We start from the raw sequence: 27,575 nt of genomic DNA on the forward strand, positions 1-27,575 counted from the left end.
CTTTACACCGGGCTGTCTCGGGGGTCAGGCAGTAAGTCACGGTCACAAGGTGCGCAGCGGGCAGCCAAGATGCTGAAAAAGCAGGAGGTGAAAGGCGTTCAAGGGCGCGCGGGGGGAGCACGTGACAAGGCAGACAAAAGCCCGCGCGCCGGCGCTGCTGCTCGGGCCGCTTTGCGGGGGGTGCCCGGCGCGCGGCGGGTCACGCGCGCGGCGGCCTCCGGGACGCAGACACCCGCGTCGCGCGAGCGTGCCTGCGCACGCCCCGACGCCAGAATGGCACCGCGGCCCGTGGCGGGGGCAGGCCCGGCGCCGGCGAGCGGGCTGACGGCAGCCAAGCGGCGCTGGGAGGGCACCGGCCGCCGGCTCCCAGGGTGACCGTGCCCCTGCCGCCCCGCCCCGCCCCGCCCGAGGGGGCCCGCCCCGCCCCGGCGCGCTCCCGCCGCTGCTGGCGGAGCCCCGCAGGTGCCGGGCGCGGCGGGCGGGAGCGCGCCCGTTAGCCGGGGGGGGCCGCCGCGTCCCCGGCGGAGGGCGGCGGCCGCCCCTCTGCAGCGCGCTGCGGGCAGGACGCCTGCGCCGTGCGCCGCCGCCGGCGGGCGCCGCATCCCCAGCGCACGGAGCCGCGGGCGCGGGCGCCGGCAGGAGCCGAGGCTCCGCCGCGCCCAGCCGGGGCTGAGCCGGGAGACAAAGGGGAGCGGCCGCCGCCATGGGGGAGCAGCTCCGCGCCCAGCCCGCCGCCCCGGCGGGGCCGCCGCCGCCCGCCGCCGCCGCCTCCTGCTCGCTGCTCGGCGGGCTGCTGCAGAACGGCTTCCGCCCCCCGAGCCAGCCGCTGAGCAACGGCGGCTGCGGGGAGGCGTCGCACCCGCTGCTGCTCCGCCCGGAGCCGCCGCCGCTCGGCCACGGCTCCCCGGCCAAGAAATGCAGGCTGCGCCGCAGGATGGACTCGGGCCGGCGGCACAGGCCACGTAAGTGACGAGCGCGGCGGGCTCGGCTCGGCTCGGCGGCCCGGTCCCCTCCGTGCGCCGCTGCCGCAGCCCGGCCCGGCGGCCGCCGGCGTGGGCCCGGTGTCAGGCGGCCGCGGCTGCTGCGCCGCCTCCCCTGCAGAGCGCTGCCCGCCCGGGGCTGGCGGCCGCCCGGCTCCCGCGCCGCGGGCCTTCCCCTTCCCCCGCCCCCGCCCCGCCGGCGGGCCCGGGCGGGCGGAGCGAGGGCCCCCGGTGCCGGCCAATGCGGCGGCGGCGCCCGGGCACGGCCCCGCCCTGCGCCAATGGGGCGGCGGCGGGCGGGGAGCGGCGGCCCGGCACAAACGCGGCGAGCGGCGGGCGGCAGCTCCGCTCCGCTCCGCGCCGCGCCGCGCCCAGCCCAGCCGCGCGTCGGGCGCCCGCAGGGTCCCGCCGGCCTCCGCCGCCTCCGGACGCGCCCATGAAGCTCATAGTGCCCAAGCAGCAGTGTAAGTACCGGCGGGGGCGGCTGCGGGCTCTTGGGAAGGCTCTGCGGTCTCGGGGCGCGCTTCTTCCCCGAACCGTGTTAGAATTGGGGAAAAAAAAAGCAGACCTGGGAGCTGAGTGCAGATTGTTCTGACGTGGGGCGGGGGAGTATCGTGCAAACACGGTAAGTTTGTCATACGCTCCTTACGAGCATCACCTCTGGCTTTTGGTTAGTCGGTTTGGGAGCTGTTAGTGAACTGGCTGGCTCCTTCATGTTTTGTTTTAAGGCTACGAGTCCCCGACATCCGTATTTGTAATTAATTGTGTAAGGTTTGCTGATTAATCGTACGTTTTACTCGATCGTAGCTAACTTCTTACATGTAGGTGTGGAGCTATTGAATAATTCCATGGTAAACTCTACAAGTAAAACAATCCGATGGAAGAAGTACTCTGTTTCTTTGCGCTCGTGCTTCACTAGCGCTTCAAATAAAGCCAACAAATGTTTGCTTCTTTGTTAAAAGTTCAGCATGTTCCAGAAGGGTAATCGGGGATAGTCAGGATCACAGCTATCCACTGCCAAAACTTAAAAGATGTTTCTGCTCAGTAGGAAGTAGTGTGCATTCAGGTACTCTGGATTTTTTTTTGTTGTTGTTGTTGTGGTTGTTTCTTTTGAAATGAATACTTCAAAAACTTCTGTGTAAGCAGAACAAAATAGTCTGAAACAGCCTTGAAGAGTTGCAGCTTTCACAAGGCTCCTTATTATTACCCAGTGCCTTCTCCGGCTTTTTAAATGTTTTTGCTGAGCTACACATACCACTTTCCCTTAGAATGTTCTCTGTATCGATTAATCATGTAGTGCTTACAGTACTTGTTGATACTTAAGTTAGTTTTCTACCAAATTTAACATACTGGTGACCAAATCATTCTCTGACACAAACTGGTTTTGTAGTCTTGGTCCAGCTTCCCATTTTCATTCGGGAACAGAAACTGCAGAACTTGGACTAACTTACGTTTTTATTTGGTGTAACTAAGAAGAGTCAGCACTTGCATATCAAACTCTTCATAATAGTAAAAACTATTTTGAAGCAAAGAATAAGGCTTTTAGGGATTCCTGTAATGGCTTGAATAAGAAGGAATGAGGAATTTGGAATTTCCCTCCCATCTTGAGGGGAAAAAGAGCCCATCAGAGTAAAAAGTGTAGGTGACTGTCTATATTGCCTGAGATGTATGACAACTGAGTCTTCAGTTGTGGGGTTTTAATGAAATGAGGCTTTAATGAAAACAGCAGGTGAAGGAAGTGTGTTGTAGAACTATTCTATGGGCAATTTCTTTGCTGAATAAAATACATGAGTTCTTGCGGATCTTACACTTTTTAACTTACATGGTTTATTTTGTACAAGAATAAATTTGCAATTTAGTATTAGTATTGCAGGAAGATATAACAGCAGATTGTCACCAACTTAATTCATTAAATTATACTCAAATTTTCCTGGTACTGCGTAGCTTCCCACTGTATTCATCTCTGGTGAATACTACACAGTCCCATTTTACTGATTTTTGTATTTAATCCTGGCCTTAGCAGATGTTTGTTCTGTGCTTAAGGACACATTGCAAAATGAAGTGCAGTTGCCACATTGCATGTAAGACTTCAGTATTGATTGTGGGGTTTGCTTTGCATGGTGGAAAAGATAATGAGATAATTGGCATTTCCCAATATTTCAACAAATGAAACCTATCTTTCTGCAGCAATCATTCCTTTAAATCCTTATGAATTGTATGTTTCCTTGATTGTTTTTACTTTCTACCAAAGTGAGGTAGACTTCTATATTCCCAAGTCTTTTTCCCCTCTGAGAAGGGAAGATTCCCTGTGAAACCAGTGTGCTTTGGTGATTAGCCTGCGGTGAGAGAGGATCTGGGGACTAACTTAGTCCTTTTGACTTGCCTCCTGCTGCTTCTGCTGAGAAGCTTGTCTTTGCTTTGTTTTCCTTAGTTGAACTAGATGAGTTGTCAGGGGTATTAGTCTTATGTCAGTTTTCTGGTTCAAATCATTAGTGCAGACCCTTTGTGAGACTAGGGTTTGCATTACCTTTCTGTGTCACAGCACTGTGTAATGAATACAGAAAAGTATCTGTTATGCTGCCTTGCATTGTGAAGTGCTCCACAAGAGAATAAGATACTGAAACAGTGTGAATTTTGCAAATTTCAAAAGCCTGCTAAAGTGTCATGTTGTTCAGTTTTAAATGTGGTATTTGAGCAGAGGAAAGAAAAAGAGCAGTTAAGTGCCTTCATCATGCCAGTGAAACAGCATTGTAGCCAAGTAAGGACAAAGATTTCAGCATGGCAGTTAACTAGACAGGTGCTTCACATCATTATTCTACATCAGATATAGGGAAGAAGCCAGCTGGACGTCTTAATTCTATTGCTTTTCTTAATTTAAGATAAAGCTTTGGAGTCCCTATTCCAATCAGCATCTTGCATCTCACCCCAAGTCACTTGGTAGTTGTTAGGGGTCAAAGAATGTGTGTTTTGAGGCAGCGTGACCGTTTACAACTAATGTGCATTATAATTGCCATGGTTAATGTCTAAACACTTCAAGTTGTAGCTTCATGGTAAAGAATGCTTTTTGGCCAATTTTAGATTGATACACCTGTGATGTTTGGCTGCAGCATGGTTATGTAGTACTACTTAAGGCCAGGTGGAAACTGGAAGACCTAGGTTTTTTTCACCTGTGGTGATGTTAAATGTGGAATGCCATGATTATATAGTATATTTTAGTGAAGAATACAGGAGTGAAAATGGTTTTGGTCTTGCTATTGTTTGACACAGTGAATAAGCACGACATTATCGGTTACTGAAATTTTGTCCAAGGCATTGGAATATCCCACAGTCTTTTAATATGCTATGTAAAGTTAGTCTCCAGCTGCTTTTAATGTAGGTGGAGGTGAGGGTTGCCTAAGGAATAGGACTGGTCATAACAAACTGAAGTAGTTAGTGTGTTGTGGTCCAGCATCCTGCGAGTTAAAACCGCCCATCTGCCTTGCCAACAAGATAACGCGTTTCCAACAGTAATGGGAAACTTATGCAAATCACTTCCATCAGGCTGGGTGCTGTTAGATCCAAGAATGAGATTCACAATAGCTAATCGTTGCTTCTTGTCGCTTTGTAAGTTTGGCTTTTATTTGTTAGGGTTTTTTAATGAAGCTATACAGGCTAGGTAATGGCCTAGTCTCCCAGCGCTAGCTTCAGAAATCAGTTTGCGGTAGTATGACTACATATGTGTGAATGGTCACAACTGTTTAACAAACAGCTCTTTGCTTTTGGGTTTGAAGTTTTTTGGTTTGGGTTGTGTTTTTGGTTGTGTGTGGGTGTTGGTTTTTTTTTAAGGGTGTTTTATTTTCTGGTGAAGAGGTAGACATTCAATAAGCCCTTGCTGCTGAAAATGAACTGGAAGGCTTTGCCTAACATATGTGCATGATTTATTTAACTCTAGCTTTGTAAGGTTTAAAGAAACTTCCATTACTAAGCAGATATAATTCATTTTTTAAGCTATATATTCTGTTTTTGTTCAAAGGAAAATGAATGCTTCCATTTTACAACATGTTTGGATTGCTCAAAATAACTGTGCAAAATAGGAAGTAATTGAAAAATATCTCTAAGTGATTATCAGCTTCTTTTTTAATAGAAGGCAGCTTTCAGAAGCTGTGAGAATACTATGCCATCCACCTTATGTGTGACTCCTGTTTTGACACTCACTCACCCCCCTGCCCCCCATTCTTATTTTTCTCTGTCTCTCCCCTCTTCCAGTTCCAATTAAAACAGGAAGTTCTTAGATTATCAAAGCATCAAGCAATGCAAATTAAATGCAAATGAAAAATGTAAATGAAGTAATAGGATTTCATCATATGTGTGTCCAGGAAGAAAAGCAGCTGAACCTAAGATATTTCATCTGAGATATTTATGGCTAAGATATCAGAGTATTGAGACCACCATTCAAATTATTGATAAAAAAATTTGAGATACTGTATAGCTGTGTTCAAGGAAATACAGGTCTTGTAAGAGAGATGTATAAGCTCAAACAGCTTTGGCAAAAGAAACTGCTGCAAATTGGTCATGGGTAAATCTGGGGTCCAGGTAAGGAGAAGAAAGTTCTAACCAGCAGGATTCAGGCACAATCTCTTTCTAAGAGTTGAGGAGTAAAAGGATTAAGCTAACCTTATGTGGTGGTGGTTTAAACAAATGAAAAGGATTACCCTTGGTTATCCTCTTTAATGGGGGGAAATGTTACTTAGTGACCTAGCTAGGAGTTCCCTTTCATTCCTGCTTCCCATGATCTTAACCATGTTGTGATTTCATATTTATGCTCCACACCCCTTCTTTATGCTGTAAGTTAAGCAGAGGATTTTTTAAAATCAGATGTGTTCAATTCTGAATGTAATATGCCTTACAGGAAGAGCTTTATACATATGTTCATACTCTTAAAAGTTTGTGCAGAAACTAGGTAAAATGTATCATGGAATTTCTCATGAGTGAACCTTTCCCCCAGATAGCACAGCTGTTGGTGTGCATCAGGTTACCTAACTATGCAATGCTGTAGATACCTTCTGTTTGCATTGTCACATGCTTCTGCAGCTAAATTTTGGAGTAATGAAGATTTTTATCTCAGGATAGCAAGCCAGTAAGTAGTTGGTGCATTTCAAAATAGAATTAATTTTCTTAAGAAGATAAGTGGAGTCTTTTGATTTATGCTAGGCTTTTAAGAATGCATGAGACATATCGATGTGTTCTGTATCAGTTCTATGGGACCTAGAACGAGATTTTATAGTGTTGTTATTTTTTATGACTTACTGCAGTGTAGCAGTACAGTAGAATAGTTTTATTTTCTCCACAGTAATAGGTCCAATAGGTACATTGCTTACTGACTTTGAGAAGAGAGAAGTCAGCTCCTAACAGTCTTAGTAGTTAAGAATTGCATTTTTTACACTGTGAAAGTGTTTTTGCAACACATCCAGTGTCTTTATTTTTCATAGTAAATCACACAGTTTTGAATAACTGTTATCAGCCTAAGATGCGGATGTGACAGATTTCACTTCTTGCTTTCCTGGCTTTTAGTAATCCAAGAAACTGGACATTTATTCAGGTTATCAATGAAATGCTGGACTTCCAGTTTAAAACAAACAAAAAACTAAACAACCCAAACCAAAAAGGAACACACAATTCCCCCCCCCCCCCCCCCCATTTTCCTTCAGGTCTGTGGAGACTGTATCTACACAAATACTTTCCTTTCTTCATACCCCCTGGTTGCAGCAGTGAGGGCCCTAATAATTTTGGTGGCCTCTGAATAGTCTTCCTCCCTGTATTCAGGGAGGCAGGAAAACACAGGAGCACCTTGCAGTCTGTATGCATGCTCCCATTAGCACCGCATTCAGTGGTGTCAGGAAAGTTGAAATGTATAGGTACCAGCTAAGCTGGGTTATCTAAAGATGCTGAAAAGAACTGATGGTGCTTCAGTGGTGCATTTTGTTTTGGAACATACTGATAGTAAAATCACTGGAATACAGAAGTGTTTCTGCTGTCACTCCAGTTGTATGGAAGTTATATGCATTTCAGTGGGACTTGTCAGGAACTTTTGAGACTTGGTTTTTGTCCTAATTGGTCAACCAGTCAAAATAGTTGTCATCTTTATTGCAAGTGATTCCAGGAGATAGCTGGTATTAGCTGCTGTGAAGAAAAGTAAGCTGCTGTTCTGTGTAACTGAAAAGATCGGATGTTGTGGACTGATCTTGTGCTCTTTAGTTGTGCTGAAGAAAACTGCTGCTGTTCTAAGAGCAAAGTTCTTTCTTCAGCTCTGTTTGGCTCTCAACAAAATGAAAGGAGCTGAGCTTCACAGAAAGAATAAACTAAAAAAAAAAAGTGTCTTGGTATTTCTGCTTGCTTTTTAAATGTGGGCATTATGTGTACCTATCCCAAAAACTATACAGACTTGAAATAACTTCACATTTGTTTTCTACAGTACTTATTCTTTGTTAATGATTTAGTTATGACTCCTCAAAATGTTAAAATATAAAAATAATTGTCTTGGAAATAGTTTATGAGTAACTCTCAGCTTTTAGAACTTAACGCTTTTATTGCTGGACTTGTGTTTGATAGGAGGCTGGAATGCTGCTTCCCTCTCTTAAAGATTAAATCTGCACTATAGCTTTAAAGCAACTGTTGGTGCAGGTAGATTGTAGCAGATTTTATGCCCTTACTGTAAAATATTGGAAGTTGGCTCACACTTAGCTACAGGCTGGTTCTGTATCACACAGTCCAACCATGCTGCTTTTAAAATTCAACTTCCTGCTTGCATATTAAGATGCATCTGAGGAGGAGACTTACTGTTCCTGTGGGACAGGTAATTAAAGTTCTGAGTAGCTTAAATAAAGATTTGTGTAAATCACTAATGAGATTGGCATCCTGAGCTCCATTGCTTTGTTGTACAATGTGGACCAGACCACTTTTGCTTAAATATTTACCTTGTACTTCCAAAAGAGTTTGGGTTACAGGTTAGTGTATGGTAACATTTTTTTCCTCTTTAAAATAAAGCCTATTTTAAAACCGCTTGTTTTCAGATTCTTCCTATTTCAGGGAGCTCTCATGCATCTGCATAGGATGTATCTTCCCAAACCTCGAATTAGACTTCATTTCAGCGTCTTTGTGCCTTGTGGCTTGTAGGGCATGGAAAAAGAAAATTAAGAGTTTACAACAGATAACAGTAGGTGCCCTTAGAAAAACTGAACTTTTAAGGAGGTAATTCATAGGAGTTTATGCATTATGCCTGTCTTGTCCTGAGGGAAAGGGGGGAGAAACTGATGATTCAATTATTTGGCATACAGCAGTGGAGCAAAATAGCAGTTTTGCTAAACATCTGACATTTAAGGATTGGTTTAGGGAGGGAGAGTGTATTAACAATTGTGAAATTTAGACTTTTGAACTATTCAGCTAGACGAGAATGATGCTGAGATCGTTGTGGCAAGAAGTAAAAGACTCTAAGCTGCTTTCAGCCTGAAGTTGAGTACCTTAATACTGATCTGTGATTACATGAGGAAGGAACAGTGTGATCAGTAACTCCTATGCTTAACATCTTTGCCCCAAGTTGTTTATGTCTAGGTTCACTGGCAGAAGAATCAGTAATGCATATGGTGTCTGTGGTTTGGAGCTTGTATCAGCATTAAGTTGCGATGCCCTAGTTGGTAGAATTGCATTTCTAGGCCAGTCTGCCTGATTCTCCCTAAAAGCAGGGAGGTGACTGTGTGACTGCTGTTTTAGAAATGTATCTTAGATGTTAGCCACATACTGAGTACTTTTAATTTTAATTTCTCTAAGAAGCATTACTAGCTGCCGCCTCCTGCACTGCCTGTGTAAAGATTTTGTGTTCTCACTTCTTACCACTTCATAAAGTTACCTGGCTTACTATTTAAAATGTATGCGTGTATATATAAGTAAAGCAGGCAGAGCAACCTGGTTCAGTTAGTATCTTCTGTCTGCGTGTTCTCCACAGCCATTTTCTCTTGCTATTAACAGAACAAAGGCTTTGGTAGACCTAGGCCGGCTGTGGCAAATGCGTATATGCTGAGAAGCAAGCAGTGGCATTTCTTGTATAGTTCTACGATAGGCTAACACATACACCAGCAAAGGGAGTCAATGCTCAAAGAAAAGGACTGCCAGTGGTAAATATTGAACTGAAAACAGCTCATTCTTCTTCTGCTAATATGTGCAGGTGGTGTAGTTCCAGCAGAGCTGCTAGTTCTGGTGGGTTGAAGTCTGGAGACTCCCGGCATAATGAGAGAGTTACGTATTGCTGCTCTTCAGACAGAGCCTTATGACTGGAAATTCCGACTGGTCTTGGAAAGGCAATTGTAGATGTTACGCAGTGGGAACGTGACTTGAGAAATCTCGTTCTCCTGTTTGGTTGTTTGCTCCTCCCCCCCTCTGTAGTCTATTTTAAGAATTGGTGCTGGGAGTCGGACTGGGTGAAATGCAGTAAATGTGCTCTGTCAAGAGGTGCTGACAGAAGAGTAAAATGTTTTCCTGGGAAAAAACATTTTCATTTTATTAAAACCTCCTTCTCCGGAGAAGAGTATTCTCAGTTTTTCTTTATTCTTAACTGAGGTTTTATGAAGTCTTAACTTAGTGAGATGTTTAATACATGTGAATTGGACATGTAAGTGACCATGAGCTTTCAGGAGCAGATGCTGCTACTGTGACTGCGCAGAATTGTCGTTCAGCAAATGTTTTAAGTGATATGGCTAACCTGTATATTTATAGTGACTTTCTTTTTCTTCTTCCCCAACCCCCTTGTCCTTAGCGTTTCCATGGTTTGGAATGGATATCGGTGGAACATTGGTTAAACTGGTCTACTTTGAACCTAAGGACATTACTGCAGAAGAGGAACAGGAGGAGGTGGAAAACCTAAAAAGCATTAGGAAATACTTGACCTCCAACACAGCCTATGGTAAAACTGGCATTCGCGATGTCCATCTTGAACTGAAAAATTTGACTATGTGTGGACGCAAAGGAAACCTGCACTTCATCCGCTTTCCCAGCTGTGCTATGCACAGGTTCATACAGATGGGTAGTGAAAAGAACTTCTCCAGCTTGCACACTACGCTCTGCGCCACAGGAGGTGGAGCTTATAAGTTTGAGGAGGACTTCCGAATGGTATGTGAACAGTTCATATGGGTTCAGCGGGAAGTACTTTGGGAAAACATCATGGGAGTCCTTCTGTTAAAACTTGCAGGGAAAATAACTTTTTTTTTTTTTGGTCCATCCTAACTGGTTAAGAGTAACAGAATCAATTAACGTTTGTTAATTGTTGGAGTCCCTGAGAACATGGAGGGGGCAGGGCAGGGTATTCTACTGAAGTATTACTGTGCAGGATGTCTTCAGTAAATGTTTTTCAGCTGTAGAGTTGAACTGGAAGTTACCTCATGGCTATCGCAGCTCGGCACTTCTCTCCATAGCTTTGGCTTTATCTGGCATGAATATGCAATTTACAGTGAGGGACCAGTCTCTTGTCATCTCAGCTGCAATATAGTCAATGTAGCAACTGAAGCCGGGGCTGTTTTGCTAGCCATTGTACAAAAATATGAGGTCACAGAGCAAATTGCTGGTGGACTTAGGCATGAAATCTCATATTTCTGCAGTGTTAGTTAACATGATTCTGTGTGCTGCAACAGTTGTAGGTAGTTTAAGAAAAACACTATAAAGGCCGGCTGAGGTGTTTTGTAGCATAGAGCCATTGGTGAAGTGCACTCACACATGAGTGCGTGCTTTGGACACCTCTTACGCATATCCACTTCTGCACCTTCCTTTATAGCAAGTATTTCTTGGCTCAAACTGTAATATCCATAGAGTATTACAGAAGCAAAATACTATCCATTACATGAAGGTTTGCTTGCTTAATCTCTCTCAAAGGGCTGAGTGTCCTGGGTACTAGCACTTCAATTGTCACACTTCGTTAGCCATTGTAACAGCAGCTGGCTATCTCAGTGTGTTCTGCTGACTGTAAATTGACATTGGACAACAGCTTCAGGATTGCTCTCTCAAAGCATTGAAATGTCCGTTTCAAACACTTGATCACTGTAATGCACGTGTAGAAGTAGAGAACGTGTGCAAGTCTAATATCCTGCTGTTGCAGGTTTCAGTATTGTCTGATGCCTTACATGGTGATTCTGTGGAGGAGGCTTTAAATGCTTCTAAGTAATGGAAACAGTAACAATGTGGAAAAACTAAAGTTTGTTTGTGAATGTTGTTAATTTCATAACAAAATCTGGCTAAATGCTAGGAAACTCATCAAACTGATATAGTTAACATGCTTTTGTTCTGGCCCTTTATTTCCCTATTGTTGTGGTTTAACCCCAGCCAGCAACTAAGCACCACACAGCCACTCGCTCACTCCCTGTATCCTGGTGGGATGGGGGAGAGAATCGGAAGTGTAAAAGTGAGAAAACTCATGGGTTGAGATAAGAACAGTTTAATAATTGAAATAAAGGAAAATAGTAGTAGTAACAATAACAATATAATAGTAATAATAATATACAAAGCAAGTGATGCATGATGCAATTGCTCACCATCCACTGACTGATGCCCAGCCAGTTCCCGAGCAGCGATCGCTGCCCCCCAGCCAACCCCCCTAGTTTATATACTGAGCATGACGTCATATGGTATGGAATAGCCCTTTGGCCAGTTTGGATCAAATATCCTGCTGTGCCCCCCCCAGCTTCTTGTGCACCTGGCAGAGCATGGGAAGCTGAAAAGGCCTTGACTAGAGTAAGCACTACTTAGGAACTACTAAACCATCAGTGTGTTATCAACATTACTCTCATACTAAATCCGAAACACAGCACTATGCCAGCTACTAGGAAGAAAATTAACTGTATCCCACCCGAAACCAGGACACCTATGTACATGCTTTTAAGTTATTTGTCTTTCGTGGTATTTCTGGATGCTTATGGGACTTCCAGGATTGCGTAGACTTAGGAAAAAAGATCCAACATATTGCAAAACAGCATTCAAATCCCAAAGAAGGACTCCTTCTAAGATTGCAGCAGCTTTTTCTCCTTAAAATAGACAAGCAGACACCCTGTTGTTACTTCCCTGTTCCAGTGTCTAATTCTGAATCCCCAGATGAGTTAAATGGATTTGATCTAGACATCTCTGCTTTTGTGTGTTAACAAATAAAATAAAATTGGGAGGCATCTTCTGTTTACCTTAAGCCTGTCTTCTGTGCCATAGAAAGGCAACTAAATCTACAAAGCTAGCTAGAGAGCTGACCTTCCTCTCACGTGATCCACAGTGTTGGATAGAAGGAGACCTGGAGAAGTCTCCATGGACTGCTTGGTCACTGCTGGCAATAACAATCAGTAACCTGGTAAATCATGTGATTCATTCTTAAGATCTGAATGCTTCCCCTAGAAGTAGGAAAACTGACTCTGTTCATTAAACTAGACTACAGAAATAATTTTACCAACCATGTGGTTAGACTTAATGTTCGTTGAAGAGCCATCAATACCAACCATGTGGTTAGACTTAATGTTCATTGAAGAGCCATCAATAAGTAATTCACTAAAAGGACTGTTTCTAGCTTAGTGTTTTTTCTGGGTTTTGTTTTTTTTGTTCAGGGTTCCCTCCCCCCCACCGCCCCTTCCTGAATGACTGGTCTTATGACTGGCTGACTTTATTTTCGTGTAACGGTGTTAAGGCATGGATAAATCTGTCACCTAATTCTGATAATTCCCCCTCCTTTCCCCAATTACGTGCTGTCACCTCGCATATTCTGTAAATGCTCAAGTAATACCACTTCTGTAAAAGTAAGGAGTACATAGACTTATTTGCTTGTGTACCTGTAATATAAATCTCTTTATACTCTGACTCCTCCATGGTAGCACATGCACATTACTTGCACAAAAGTATGCTGTTAATGTAATGAGGAATACATTTTTAGACTGTCACTCAGTTTTGTAAAGCAAGTCAATGTAAAGGATATATGGGGGAATGAGGGGAGAAAGGACTATTCATACTTTTGTCTAAAACCTGCTCTATTGCAAAATTCCTGCTGATTGCAGTGGCTCCAAGGTGGGATCTTTGTATTCCTTTCCTGAACAGGCACCTACAGAACCTGTCTTGTCTTGATAGGAATTTTACTGCTAGCTTCAGTGGAAGCAGGATCTGGGGCAAAAGCCAATCATGTAATAAAGAACATTTGGAGCAGGGGAGGAAGAAAATCTGTTACAAACACAAACTTAAACTCAGGCCTTGACCCTCTGCATAACCAGTAAGAAAAATGCTTTAAGAGTAAACTTGGACAGTTGGACAGTTATTTTCTTGTGCCAGTTATTAGCTGATTCTAAGGCTTGACTTTGTGGTGTGAACCAAATGCCTGCGGATGACTAGTAGACTGTATTTGTCTTAAAACAAATAAACTCACTGTCCTGTGCTGTAGGATGAGTAAGCTGTGGAACTCTAGGTTAGCCTAAGACAATCAAAGTTAGTGTAAGACACTCAAAAATCTTGTTGCACCTCACTTGCTTGAGGAGGCTGGACACTGCTGGCCTGTAGTGTGTAGACTGGGCTGGAGTTGAAAGTGGCATCCACAGAACAGGTGAAGTAACCATGCTACCTTCTGTTACCACCACTGCAAGAAGCTAGGAGACTCTTTGGAGGGAATGGGGAGAAGCAATGTGCATCTTTTCCCTGCCAAGAGAGGGAAGAGATCCTTACAGCCAGCTGGGTGAGAGGGCAGATCCTCTGCAGAGTATCCCAGACTAGTGCTTTTTTTGCCCAAAGCTAGTGCAGAGTCTATCTTCTCTTCTGTCTCTGCAAATGTTGGGCTTACCCTTTATTTGCATTAGACTCTGTCTTGTTTGAATGTGAGTGGATATTTCCCAGCCTCAGGTATGGAATGACCTGGGGGGAGTACCTCATCTGAGCTCAAAAAGAAGCAGGGTTGGGGGTTCAGGTGAAGATATTCAAAATATATAGGAAGCAAAATTTGTCTTTATGGAAGTGGAGGAGAGGTAATGGGAGGGAGATGGAAGGAAAAGCTAGACTGTAAGCTGTTATAAGAAATAAAAACTGGAGCAATGCCTAGAAGGCATATAAAAGCCACAGTGATATAGTAAATGAGGCTGCTGTTGTTGATAATTAAAAACTTACAAGACGTTGTGTTCCTAACAGTTTCTTACAGAAAAAAATTCGTGCTTCTGATTGAAAGTCCAAGAGACAGATGAACTCGTAACTGCATTTAGGTTTGAATATTCCTGTGCTTGCCAGAACTCCGTAACAGTGTGAAAATTCAAACTGGGTGAAATCTTTCATGAGCTGGAGCTTCATTGAAAAGATGCCTGCACACCAGTGTTGATCCATTAGGCTGCAACCCTGCTGCATATATGTCATGGCTGCCCTAAGCTCACTTCTTGAGGACTGGGCTGTTTCATGTGTTCCTTGCTGAGGTGGAAATACTGATCCATAGAGAAACATGTGACTCAAGCCTTTGACTTCTGTGCTTCCATACTTCAAAGCAGCAGCAAGTTGGTACCATGATTTTTTCCTTTTATATGGTCTGGTACTTGAATACAGCTAAAAATTGATTGACATTATGCATATTATTTTAAAAAAAAAAAAACAAACCACAAACCACCAAACCCAAGCAAACACCAAACCAAAAAAAAACCCCTAAACTTGAACATACAGTACCATTTTCCAGCACTTCTTGCAAGTGTACATCAAGAGGCAGGCTTTCATTGTCCTTTGAGTAGTATCTGTAAGCAGTAACAACAGACCTTTTGTGTATCTTTGAAATCCACTGGGTTTCAGGAGTTTGTTGCTACGGTGTGAACTGTCATGGGGAAGCGTCCCCTACTTCCTTGCTGTGTTGCACCTGCTTGTAAACATGGTTAAAGTCCTGAGTCCCTCCTTTTGATGGTCCTGACGAGTTCCTTGAGGTCCAAAGTGTTTTATTCCCTCCCTCCCCCTGGTATTTAAAAAAAAAGTCTAAAATAAAGAGGAATTTCTACATTTTGGCCGTAATGCAGAAAAATTGTTCTTGTAAAAAATGTACATATGGTTTCCCTGTAACCATCATCAATTTTCCCTCCAGGGCCCTGTATACTACTTTGTCCTGCAGTTCTTCGTCTCATAGCACAACTTCCTGACATGAAACTTCTCTAGAGAGGCACTGCACTGAATATAGAGGAGTGCAGAGCAGGATAAGTTGACCACTATGCTGTCTGCCCTCACATTAGGGATTGTAAAGGGCTGGAAAATATCTGCAAGTACATTTTGTAAATAGTTGTAGGAAAAACGTCCAATTAAAATGTGCTTCTATACACAGCTCCCATTTTTGCTTTGCATTTTTGCACATAAACTTGAGTTCCTGCAAGGAGAAGATGTTTGAACAGCTGAAAGATGAGGACAAGTGGCGTGTGGTAGGTCAGGTGATGGCACCAGAAAAAAAAAAAGTTTGCCTACTCATACATTAGTTAGAACGTTTACAGGTACATCTATTTTGTCATGCACGTTTGCTGCTTGAGTCATTGTGAGCAAAGAAACAAATAGAGAAAAGGCAGTTCTGTATGCAGGGAAAGGGACTGGGGAGTTGTGAACCTGGCTCTATCATGGCTTCTTGTACAAGTCTGGGTTACTAGGTTTCTTGCAGCTGTGCCCTCATTCGTGTTTAGAAACAAGAACAGTGGTGGCTCACTGGGCTCTTTGGAGCCTCAGGACTGGTGGCTGCAGAGCTCAAGGTTCTCTGAATGAAGGCGGATCGAAGTGGAGTACTGATGCCAGTCTTGCTCCTTCCAAAAATGAAAACCAGACTGCTGCAACAACACAGGAAAATAGTTTTTCAGTCTGCTATGAATATCATATGTGAAAGAAAGCAGTAATGTTTTTTTTCTGCTTACAGTATATCAGCTGTTAAATATAGCAGAGAGCTATAAAAAGCAGAGCAAATTCTAGTATGTCTTTTATACATGGAGGGCTGGACCTAATAAAACTCCTATGCTTAGTGGTTGAAAAAGAACCTTTGAATAGTTTCTTTTGTTCTGTCCTTATGAAATTGTTGGGCTTGCTTACTGGAGAGTTTGTAGAAACAAGAATTTTGTCTGTGTTTTTGCACTGATGCCAGAAGTGTTTTACTCTTAATTTGTATTGCTTGCTCATGTCTTGCAAGGTCTCTCGCTGGTGCTTACCTATTTATAAAAGCATAACATGGATGAGACAAAAGCAGCTTGTGGCTGGGTATTTGGCTTGCGGGAGAAGAGAGGTTTTGACAGTGGGGGCCATAAATCTGCTAATGACTTGTCTTCATATAGCAGGGTTCTGGTTTGTAGCATGTTTGTGCATGCTGCATCTGTGTTGGATTGTGTTTGGTCATGCATCTAGCTCATACAGTAAGATGAGGAAATTGAGACTGTACAGCACACAATCTAGAGAAAGATCATGGTTAGTATAGGATCTTTCCTTATTTTGGCTAGCTATGTGCAATGTTAGTTGGGTTTTAACAAAATAAATAAATCCTTTTAGTGGGCTCCTTCCAGTGTCTGTTGTGAGAAAGAGTGCATGAAACATACAATACAAGGCATTAACATAATAAATATCTCTTGATTGGAGCTTTCCTCTCAGTCTAATAACAAGAAATTGCTGAAATCAAAGATACTTGCAAGGTAGCCTTAAGATTTTTGTAACATTTCTTTAAAAACCCTTTCTCCTGATTTGTGTCTGTTCTTTTTATTTGCTGGCTAAATGGTTCAAGTCTTTTATGCTGCATTTCTGTAATTGTAATTTCTGTAGCCATGTGGTAACCAAGAAAAAAATATGAAGGGATTGCAAAAGTTACAGGAGGAAATACTGAAACAGGAAGAAATTGTCTATCTCCTATGTCTCTATTGCCCTGTGAATAACTGGATCTATGTTGAGGTCTTTGAGACTGCTGGTTTGGGGTTTTTTGTCTTATTTCTTTTCTATGGTTCCAGGATTCGAGGACTAGCAAGTATAACAAAAGGGCAGATTCAAAGAGTAGAATGGCTTTCTGTTAAGGCAAGTTAGAGCTATGTACAAGTAGAGAAAAAAACTTAAGGGGAGAGATTTAAATAGCTCAAAAGAATGTAACCTATTGACCATGCCCGTTCCACAGAAATATCTTTTCTCTTTATAGTGACTTAATATAGCTTCCAGAATTAAAAATAGGAGGTAGTTAGCCTCGTAAATCTTCTCCATTAGCTGTTACAAAAACATCCTGCAATATGCAAATGTTTGAGAACCAGCTCTATGCTGTATAACTCCCAATTGTTCCTAATACCCTGTTGCTTTTTCTGCTAGAAAGTGGAGTTAGGTAAGACCTACTTTGCAGGTGTGAGGATGCAAATGACGTCAAGGTTTGGACAGGCAACTTTACTAGTTTTTCTCCCTCTCCTCTCCCTAACACAAGTCTAAGCTCAATGTCATCTGGAAAGGAGACTTTCTACAGATTGTCACTATATCCTATTTCGAGAAAGGGATGTGATTTCCAATTCTAGTAAACAGAAAGCTATGGCAAGTAGATGAGTCTGTTTAAGTACAGTCATGGGTGACCTATGAGATCTCAGACGGAATGTCCTTTTTAAGCTCTTGTAATTCTTTTTCTGCCTTCTGTTGCAGTTATATTTTTATGAACATTTTGCTGGGGGCATGGGCCTGACAATATTTTTGCTTGGGTTTTTTTGTTATTGTTTTTCACCAAACATCGGGAATACCCTATTTTTCATGAGCTGTTTTAAAGTGCTCATCATAATTTAAAGAATTGGTGCTCTCAGATTACTGGTGACATGTACTGAGAATAATGCAAATCTTTGAAGCATAACCCACTGCATATTTAATGCATATTAACATAAGCATGTGCACTTTGTAAGGCTTTAACTGTCTTGTTCTTTAACTGAAGTTTCTTGATCTTAATGCTTCTGTTGAATATTTCATTAAATTGCTGGAAAAGGTAGTTGGATGATGAGTTTAAAGCACACTGCATCCTGAGGAATGCTGCTGTGCAGGCACGTGTCAGATACTGTCCAAAAGATGCAGAATGCAGCTCCTCTTGGGATGGGGGTGAGGGGAAAGATATTTATTGCTTCAGAATACTGAGAGTGGGGAAATGTTTCCTGCTTGCAGAACAGGGAATACGTCAAAGACAAAGGAACTAAAAGAAGTTACTGCACAGCACATTGCTGTTTTGGGAGGTACCTGTTGTCAGGCAGATAGCAAACTCCTTTTATTGCGGGCTTCATGCTTAGACGGATCTTTGTACTGTTTAAATAGTGTAATTTGTTACTATTAAAGTGATCAAAGCGCTTCAGTGGAGCCTTTTGTCCTTCTCAGTGTTGTATTATACTAGGAAATGTTTGTTTATTAATTTCTTGTTGTTCTTTTCCAGATTGCTGATCTACAACTCCATAAACTGGATGAGTTGGACTGTTTGATCCAGGGCCTCCTTTATGTTGATTCTGTTGGTTTCAATGGCCAACCAGAGTGCTATTATTTTGAAAATCCTACAGATCCTGAACAGTGCCAGAAAAAGCCTTACTGCCTTGATAATCCATATCCTATGCTGCTGGTTAACATAGGCTCAGGGGTCAGCATCCTAGCTGTGTATTCTAAGGACAACTATAAGAGAGTCACAGGATCCAGGTAAACTTTAATTCTATGTTCTTTTAATTCTGTTTTCTTTTCTCCTTAATAATTGAACAGATAGAACCAGTGTGACTAGCAGGTGCAGCCCCAAATTGTGCTTGTCTTCCCATTCCTTTTAAAAGCCCACCTGTAGCAAGGCTGGAAATACCCTAGGGTTCCTTCAGAGCAGGGGGTCTATCTCAGGGAAATCGCGGATCCATTCAACTTTGGAGCTGCCTTAGCCTCTTCTTGGTGTTCTTACCTACTTTCTATCTCTTGCTGTGAACTGCCAAAATAAAGCTGTCCCAGTAAATAAATCTTCTCTCCGCTGCTTTGATCTCCCAGAACAGCCAAAGCAGTGAAAGAAAAATGTTTAGGTTAAACAAAAACCTTTTGCTTAGTAGTTAGGATGTATCCAGGATATAGGAAAACTTTGTAGAATTACCTGCTACTACTGGATTTTGGCAGAAGAATCTCACTAGATCTCTTGTTTCTTTACTGATTGTACTAGTCTTTGGACCATGCTGGTAAATTAAGGAATGCCAGTGTGTAAAGACTAGAATCTGATTGTCTGTATTCTTACTTTGTCCTCAGCATGATTTTAGCCTGGGTCAGCTGGTGCTCTCTGAAATGATCTATAGGGTACAGCTGAGTTGAAATGGTCTCTGGCCTGTGTTGAATAAGAGATTAGATGTGACAGCTCTGTTTAGGAATTCAGGAGTTCAGTAGTGTGGATGGAGAATTTTGTTCTCAAGGCCAAAAAACATCCTGAGGCATGTTTAAGTTTACTCTATAGATGTGGCAACAGTGCTTACATACAGGAAACCACTTTAGTTACGAATGTGTCTATCCAGACTAGTAGTAAAAATACGAATAAATCTATCCCACTTTTTTCTTATACATGCAAACTAAATTGATGTACTTCATTTTTAGTAATCTTGTGATCTTAAAAACAAACAAACAAACCACCAAAACAGAAACCTAAAAAAATCCCCTTCCAAAACAACAACCAGAGAAGCTTTTTGGATTTGCTATAGTCCCTTCCAAAGCTGCATTCTGTTCTTCAGTGCATGGTACATATTAATAAAGTTTCTCCTGTATACTGCACATGACTGCATATGTGTCTTCGGTTGCCTTATCTAGGGTATATATTTGCCACAGTAGTAGCCATGAGCCATTTTTCTGTATACAGTACAGATGAACGCAAGTTGAATGGAAGAGGTATTGGTTTTCTTGCAATTCTGGTTGTTTTTCAAGCATAGTCCTTTTGATATCTGTAGGTGTGCTTCAGATCCTTTCTACTACAAAAGGAAAAACATGACTGCAGTGGGTTGCTAACTTGTTATAGATGATGAAATCAATATTGTCTTGTGGATGGTGTGCAGAGCTTCCTACAGTTCAGATACTAAATATATTATGGTGCTACTAGATGTGTTCTGAAAAACTTGCCTGATAATCCAAGAGCACTGACTCGTGTTCCTTTTTGACCTCCTGTGGGTTTTTGTGAAGTGCAAGTATGGTGTCTCACTGATCCTCTTGTTTACAGTGGCTCCGATCAGTGTGACTGCAATCAGTGCAAATAAGTGAACTTTCTCAAGTGTTAAGAAAGAATGAGGAAGGATGTAGAGGTTAGTAGGTTGAAGTTCATGTCTGTTAAGACTGAAGAATCCAAAGTAGAATTTTAATGAAATGAGTTAGCAACCTGTTATGCTCAGTCAAATACTCCCTGCTAAATTTATATAGTCAGTAAATATTATACTTGAGCCCGTGCAAGATATTAAAGTGGCTGCTCCTTGCTCAGAATTCTTTGAAGGGCTGAGGCATTCAGGGCTGATGCTAGCCTTGCTTTGAACAGGAACCAACCAGGCTGCTTCCTGCAACTAGCTAGGGGAACAAGATCTGTCTTGGCTGCCTGTCCCTGCATAGATATTTAGCTTTGATCACTGTTTACTCTTTCATCGCTGACTGAAGTGATCTGCTGGCTAATTATTCTTGCACAAGGAAAACTTGCTGGAGTGCTACAAATAGCAAACTGACATCTGCGGTGTTGGATTGGACCTTATTCTCAGCTAAGCCTTTATTTAGCATCATTTCTCCTATTGAAATATTAAGGACTTAAGAGTGGTTCAGTTAAAACTACGCTGGATGACATTTCTTTTAAATAGAAGCTCAATTTAGGGTGTCTGTCTTCGCTTCTCTGAGGGAGGAGTTGCAAGATATAGTTGGTAGCTGCACAGACCGTGCTGAAAACAGGAGTCTGAAGAGCTGTGGTAAAAGCTGGTTCAAGCTGCTGGTCTGAAGGAACTGTGCTTTTCTAGTCTTGGAGGAGGAACGTTCCTGGGCCTGTGCTGTCTGCTGACTGGCTGTGAGACGTTTGAAGAAGCACTAGAAATGGCCGCAAAAGGAGACAGCACCAATGTGGATAAGCTGGTGAAAGATATTTACGGAGGAGACTATGAGCGGTTTGGCCTTCAAGGGTCTGCTGTAGCCTCAAGGTACATGTTAATTGAGCTGTTTTTAAGGAGTTCCTTGGAAAACTTAACTGTGCATGATGAACTGAGTGCGTAATCCCTGGACTATGCACTATGTCCATGTGAAAATGTCACTCTGAATGTATCATGTGGTTTGTCCTTAGATCTCTCACCTACTTCTTACTCTTTTTTTTTTTTTTTTTTTAAACTGGTATAAGCAATGCTTGATGTAGTTTGCTTCCATTTAAGTTACAGTTATTTTAGCAGAAGTGTCTTTGCTCATTGTTCTGCCTTTCCAATGAGATCCCTTTTCGCATGTTCAAATCTGTCTCAAATCGATGGATATCAAATCCAAGCAAAGCTTATTAAATGATAAAATTTGTAAAGGCTTTTAGCACTCCTAAATAACTCATATTAAAAGGAATAATCTTCCTCACACAGCTTTGGCCATATGATGAGTAAAGAAAAGAGAGATTCCATCAGTAAAGAGGACTTGGCCAGAGCTACTTTGGTCACCATCACCAACAACATAGGTTCTATTGCTCGCATGTGTGCATTGAATGAGGTAAGATGGCATATTTACTATAAGCTTAAAACCTTTAGAAACAACATAGTAAGATTATCAGAATACAAAATGAAAATTGCTGGTATAGGAGGTGTGTAACTGGCCTTGGTAAATATGCATATATTTAACGTTGGGCCCTAACTCTTGTGATTTGTGTTACGTGTTTGCTTAGATGCAAAGTGTAAGGTACTTCAAGTTTCACAAGAAGAGGGGAGAAAAGTTGACTGTAAAGATCTCCTTGAACCGTTGATGCCTTGAGCTGTTCAGTTGATCTCAAGCTGTAATATGTAGACATTAACGCCTTTGTAATCCAAATTAATACTCTCAATTACCTTGTAGTTATTAACAGATCTTACTATATACCATGACAGATTTTTTTTTTTAATCGTATTTTGCTTGGCTTGTTTCTATAGTGTGATGTGTTCAAACTGTGTATTGTGTTAAATGTTTTGATCCATTGCGCTGGGTCAGAGAGAAGAAAAATATAGTTCATTATCCTCCCTCAAACTCCTATCAGATGCTTGTTACATTCTTTTCTTTAGGCATAATAACTATGGATGGATTGTTCCATTCATGCACCTTTCCAGCTTCCAGCAGTTTAAAAAACCCCAAATCCCCAACATTTAGACGCTTGTTTTGAGCTGTAGTTTGCATCCTTTACTATTATGTGGTAACTAATCTCTTTTGTCTGCTTTCAATGAATTTGTCTAATATTTTTTTAATACATTGATGTTTTTAGCTCTACAGCATTCTGTGGTTAGAAAAAAGTACTTTTTTTTAATTTTTTTATCAACAACACATCTCCACCCCCCCAAAAAAAACCCAACAAAACAAACCCAAAAAACTCGCCCAGCTGCCATCTGATTACTTTATTGGGTCATATCTAGCTTTTTGCTTTATGAGAAATAGCAAATAATTCATCACTAGTCCTTTTGGTGGGGGGTGGTTTTTTTGTGGTGTTTTTTTTGGTTGGTTTGTTTTTTTTTTAATAAACCTTAACCACATCTTCCTCTTGGTCTTTCTGAGACAGAAAGTCCTAATACTTAGTCTCCTCTCCTATGGAAGACAGTGTCTCCCTTTTCCACTGTTTCATTTTGTCTTTTTAATCATTTTATGGTTCTAATTTTGAGATTGAATGATCAGATCTTCATGCAGTATTCAGAGTGTGGTTGCATAATTACTTTAGGTGATGGCATATTGATAAATTTTGTGTTCTGAGTTCCTTTACTAACAGTTCTTAATATTTTATTTTTGTGAGCATGGAGGTCATATTTTTCAGAAACCATCCACAGTCTGTCTTGAGCTGTGGTGGCTAATTTGGCTATCATTGTGTCCGAATACTGAAGTCTCTCTGTCTCTTTCCCCTTCTTTACGTGTCATTTCACTCTTTTAATTAAAACTTCATCTGCCATTTTATTCCTCAGTCACTGGGTGTAAATCTCTTCAGCATTGCTATGCTGTTCATTTTTTATTCTGACTCTCCTGAATAACTTTGTATGCCAATAAATGTTATGTTTGTTGCTAATATCCCTTTTTAGAGCACTTTTAAAATGTGTTGGAACAGCACAAGTCTCAGTGTATGCCCCTATCAAATGCCACTGATAACCTCCCTTCATCGTGAAAAGTGGCTACAGACGTTATTTTTTTGGCAGTTTGACTCTTTTCAGTCAGGATGATTCTCTTTCAATGTTCTCTTTGCTTTCAGCTTCTTTACAGTGTTGCCTTGTGGCATGGAGTTCAAGCAGCATTGTACAGGGCTATCAAAGCATGGAGAGTTGCAGCAGGGAGCCACATGCGATGCATTCAGAGGAAGAAATAGGCTATTAATGAAACTAATGCTTCTGAGTCATTGTGAAAAAGTTCCTCATATCTTTGTTTTGTGGGTGGGCTTACTCAAAAACTGGACACGATCCACAGAACTTTGTGGAGGAATGTGGATTGATGTATAAAGCATTCTTCATTTCCCAGACAATGTCAAAGTAGAGTTTCTCCAACAGAACTAAACTTATTCTATAGCTTTAGAGGAGAAACCCTTCATTTAGTAGCTTTACATATTGTTAAAAAAGATTTCAGACATGATTATATTATTGCAAGTCAGCTAATCTCTGGATAGCTTGCTCTCGGGGAGAAAAAAGTAATGCTGTTGTAATCTAGACACCTAAATTGCCTTTGGGAGATACAGCTCTGACTCTCAGTAAACTTGATGAATTAAATGCCCAAATAAGAGCTTAAAAAAAGTTGAATGTGATCTATTCTTTTGTGGAGTTTGTGTGTATTAGATTAGGGTTATGGTGAAGCTCACTTTTAGGTTCTTTGACAAAATCAGTTTATGCCCTGAAGCATGAGTTTTGATAAGTTTGGGTTTTTTTTTTCCTTCTCCCCCCACCCCAAATGATTGCAGCTTTAATATTGGTTGAAAATGACTTGCATATGTGCAGGAAAAAATGAGGCTGGGGAATAAATGAAATATTCTGTCTGAAGGACTTCAAAGCAAAGTTTGCTTGCACAAAGTTGGCAGAAGGGTAGAAAAATTCCATAGTCTGGAACCATTTGGCTACACATCGTTTGAAGCAGTCTGTCCTAGGCACAGCAGAACTGCATAAAGGAAACCAATGTCTCTGGTTTATACTTTTCCTACTAGCAGAACGTGTAACTTGCATCTGAACAAGGCTTCTTGCAAAAATATGCACAGAATTATTTTATTGCATCTTTGATATAGATTCCCTTATGCAATTAAATTGGCAAATATGCATGTATACCATATATATTATATTGAAGCTTTGCTATAGCTTTCTACTGCAGGGTAGTTGAACAATCTAGCAAGACCCCACAGAGTAGAAGAGTGAATGTCTTTTCCAGTATGTTGTAATTTGGTTAGCTTAAGCAAGCATTTCATCACCATCCCTTCATCAGTTTAAGACTTCTGTCTTTCAGTTTTGAATATTTCAGCAGTGAACAATTTAAACTGGCAAGAGTCCCGTAAGAGATAAAAGTAGCATTTCTTCATTTTCCAACTCCTGAAAAATGCTAAAGCTGTTTTTAGTTCAGTTTAAACATCTGGGAAACTTTACATCTTTAACATAATTTTTAACCTGTCAAGTCAAGGAATGTTGGAAAATAAAATTGATATGAAATTTGCATGTTGATATACACTCCGCTATTCTAGTAGATATTACTAGCATTTTTAGATTTTAAATTTTCAGTAATTTTTATACTCGGTGTTAGATACTGTTTGCTTGAATTCCTGGAAACAGTAGCATCATGTGTATATTCAGCAAAAAAAAAAAAGCATGTAAATGAAATTCAAATGTAGATTCTAATCAATTTGATGGTATTGCATTACAGGAAATTAGTTACATATTTGTCCCTCCTTTGTCAGAAATTACTTCAGAGACAAAACTGCCTTGTCAGAGGATGCAAAGTGCTCTTGGCCATGTTTAATAGCAGCCTTTTGAAATTTGAGTAGTTCTTATTTTCAGCCATATAAATTTCTAGGAGCGAGTATGAATGCATCCTGATGTGACTGCAGAGTCTAAGGGGATAGATGACTATCAACCTGAATTATTTAAATAAAGTTTGTATTGATATGTTTGGTTTGAAGACAATCAGACATGTAAGTCACTGGAGACTGGATAGATGAATTATTGCATCTGGGTATCAGCACTCTCCAATACTGAGTATTCAGGTGAGGATGTTCTCTGTGGTACGTCACATGCACGGGTACTGGACACGACAAAACTGCAGTTTGCAGCGAAGTAATTGCTGTAGAACCAAGTGTTGGGCTTTATAGAACTGTATGAATCTAAAGAGGTAACACTTGGTAATTCTAGCTTCTATGCAGATTTTTGCTGGTAATTTTCAGCAGAGGACTCCTGAAGATACCTTTCTAGGGCTCCTTCAAGACTCCTGTAAAAGCTTATATCTCCAGGATTTGGCCTCTTACTGAATCTTCTAGACCGGTTCTAGTGTCTGGTTAACATCATACGGTACACCAATTCAAAACGCAAGCGCATTTTTGTGCATAGCAGGCAAAACTCAGCTTGGTAAGATAGTTATGGGCATTGTTTAAGCACCAGAACTGTTGCTTATGTGCACACAGGTAAGGCTAGTGTGTGGCTTTCTCACTGACAGCGTAGTGCTGATTGTTCAAAAATCAAGCTTCTATATGAAAACTGAGTTCAAGTGAGCTGTGAAACAAAGGAATGCAATACATGTCAAGCATCATGTTGGCCATCTTTTGCTTGCTTTTGAAAATGGAACCACAGTACAGATAACAGATAATGAAAGATACTTCTTCCTGTCTCTCACGTAATCCTTCTCAGATACCCTTCAGAGGTTCTCCATCTGGAATTAATAATCATAGTGATCTCTGAAAAGTTGCTTCGTTTAACAAGCAGGGGGAAAAGAAGTCTTCAGTGCAGCCACATCATCTACAATTAAAAAAAAAACAAAACCAACAGCAAAACACTTGTAATGCTGTTCATGTTGAGAAGGTCTTGGCCTTTTAAGCAAATATTCAATGTCTGTGATAGCAGCCTCTCACTTTCTTTGGAATAAACTTTTTTTTTTCCTTCCTTGCAATATTTCTACTTAGCAGTCAGTAACTGCAATTTTTTTTTGACTTTTCATTCTGAAGAATTTAAATGTAACCCAGAATTCCCATTTAACTGTATAGTGGAGGCAGAAGTACATGCTGAATGAGGCAAATAATGTAGCTGAATATGATTTTTGCTGGTCTGCTTTTTAATTTTACAGAATATTGACAAGGTGGTATTTGTTGGCAACTTTCTCAGAATTAATATGATTTCTATGAAGGTGCTAGCGTATGCTATGGATTATTGGTCCAAGGGACAGCTGAAAGCTCTGTTTTTGGAACATGAGGTAAGGAAATGCATGTTGAACTTACTTTTATTTGTAGGTACAAAAATCTTTTCGTTTTTGACTTGGTGAAGTTAAAAGGGAGAATTTCAATGCCATTGCTTTGAAGTGAATGCACAAACTAAGTTCTGCACAAACACAATTTAATTACAAATTCATTTGAAAATACCCCTTGTTAGCTCCCTGGCTTGATCACTAATCTTGTGGTATTTGTTGCTAAACATTGCACATCTCTTATTTTTGCTTTCTGACCCTAGTACTAACAATGTCCATTTGTGTGATCTGGTATATAAACCTCAAGCAGAATTTATTTTGTAAGCGTAATTTTGCGGTGACCATCGGATGGATGTGTTCATAATGGAAACTGCCCTGCCTCAATACAGCATCATTATAGTGGCTCTGAAATGTCTTTTTTGATGGTTTTGGAGAACTGTGTAAGATTTCTCCTGGTATAAGGGTCCTTTCTTGGACCTAAACAAGATCACATTAAATCATAATTCAGACACAGCAAATACTTGGCACAGCAGGGCTGATCTTACAAGAAAGGTCCTTTTATTGCTTTAACAGAACTGAAGACTTTACATGCTCATGCGTATGCCTTATTTTGGAATTTGATTGGTTTCATTTGCTTTTGCCTTGTTTAAAGGGTTATTTTGGAGCTGTTGGGGCTCTTCTAGAATTGCTTAAAATGACAGATGATCAGTGATGAAGCTGTCTGAAGAGATTCCTACTGTAGATGCTGCTGGATAAGAGTGAAAGCCACTACAAGGACGGAAATGAAGCCATTATGGTAGTTCTACCTGCTGGATTTGTAAATAATTTAAAATCCTTTTAGCTGATCTTTAACTGCTGGGTTTTGAGCTTATACTTCAGAATTCATACTGGGAATAACAAAGATTTTTTTTTTTCTGTACACTGTATTTTTTAGGGGAAAAATGTGCAAAGTGGCCAAACATACAGATTTTATGGATTTATTTTAAAAAGTGGATACTGTTTAATGTAGGACCTGTGATATGAGGCATCTGCTTTTCTTCTGGGGTTTACTGATTAGTGTGGTAATTT

The 27,575-nt window shown here is 41.2% G+C and overlaps 1 protein-coding gene across 3 annotated transcripts; it reads left to right on the forward strand.

Moving 5' to 3' along the window:
• The first annotated feature begins 703 nt into the window (after positions 1–703).
• PANK1 (pantothenate kinase 1) lies at positions 704–27,457 on the forward strand. Of its 3 annotated transcripts, none has more exons than XM_075717454.1 (7): positions 704–962; positions 9,766–10,118; positions 18,364–18,617; positions 20,918–21,094; positions 21,512–21,635; positions 26,391–26,516; positions 27,160–27,457. In XM_075717454.1, exons 1-7 carry the CDS (start codon positions 704–706, stop codon positions 27,217–27,219), a joined length of 1,353 nt encoding a protein of 450 aa, XP_075573569.1. In that variant the 3' UTR covers positions 27,220–27,457. The 3 variants fall into 3 exon arrangements, with proteins under 3 accessions (XP_075573569.1, XP_075573570.1, XP_075573571.1); XM_075717455.1 differs by lacking the exon at positions 704–962 and adding an exon at positions 1,417–1,444; XM_075717456.1 differs by lacking the exons at positions 704–962; positions 20,918–21,094 and adding an exon at positions 1,417–1,444.
• Positions 27,458–27,575: the final 118 nt, after the last annotated feature.

Source organism: Pelecanus crispus, chromosome 10 (assembly GCF_030463565.1).
Source record: "Pelecanus crispus isolate bPelCri1 chromosome 10, bPelCri1.pri, whole genome shotgun sequence".
Taxonomy (NCBI): Eukaryota; Metazoa; Chordata; class Aves; order Pelecaniformes; family Pelecanidae; genus Pelecanus; species Pelecanus crispus.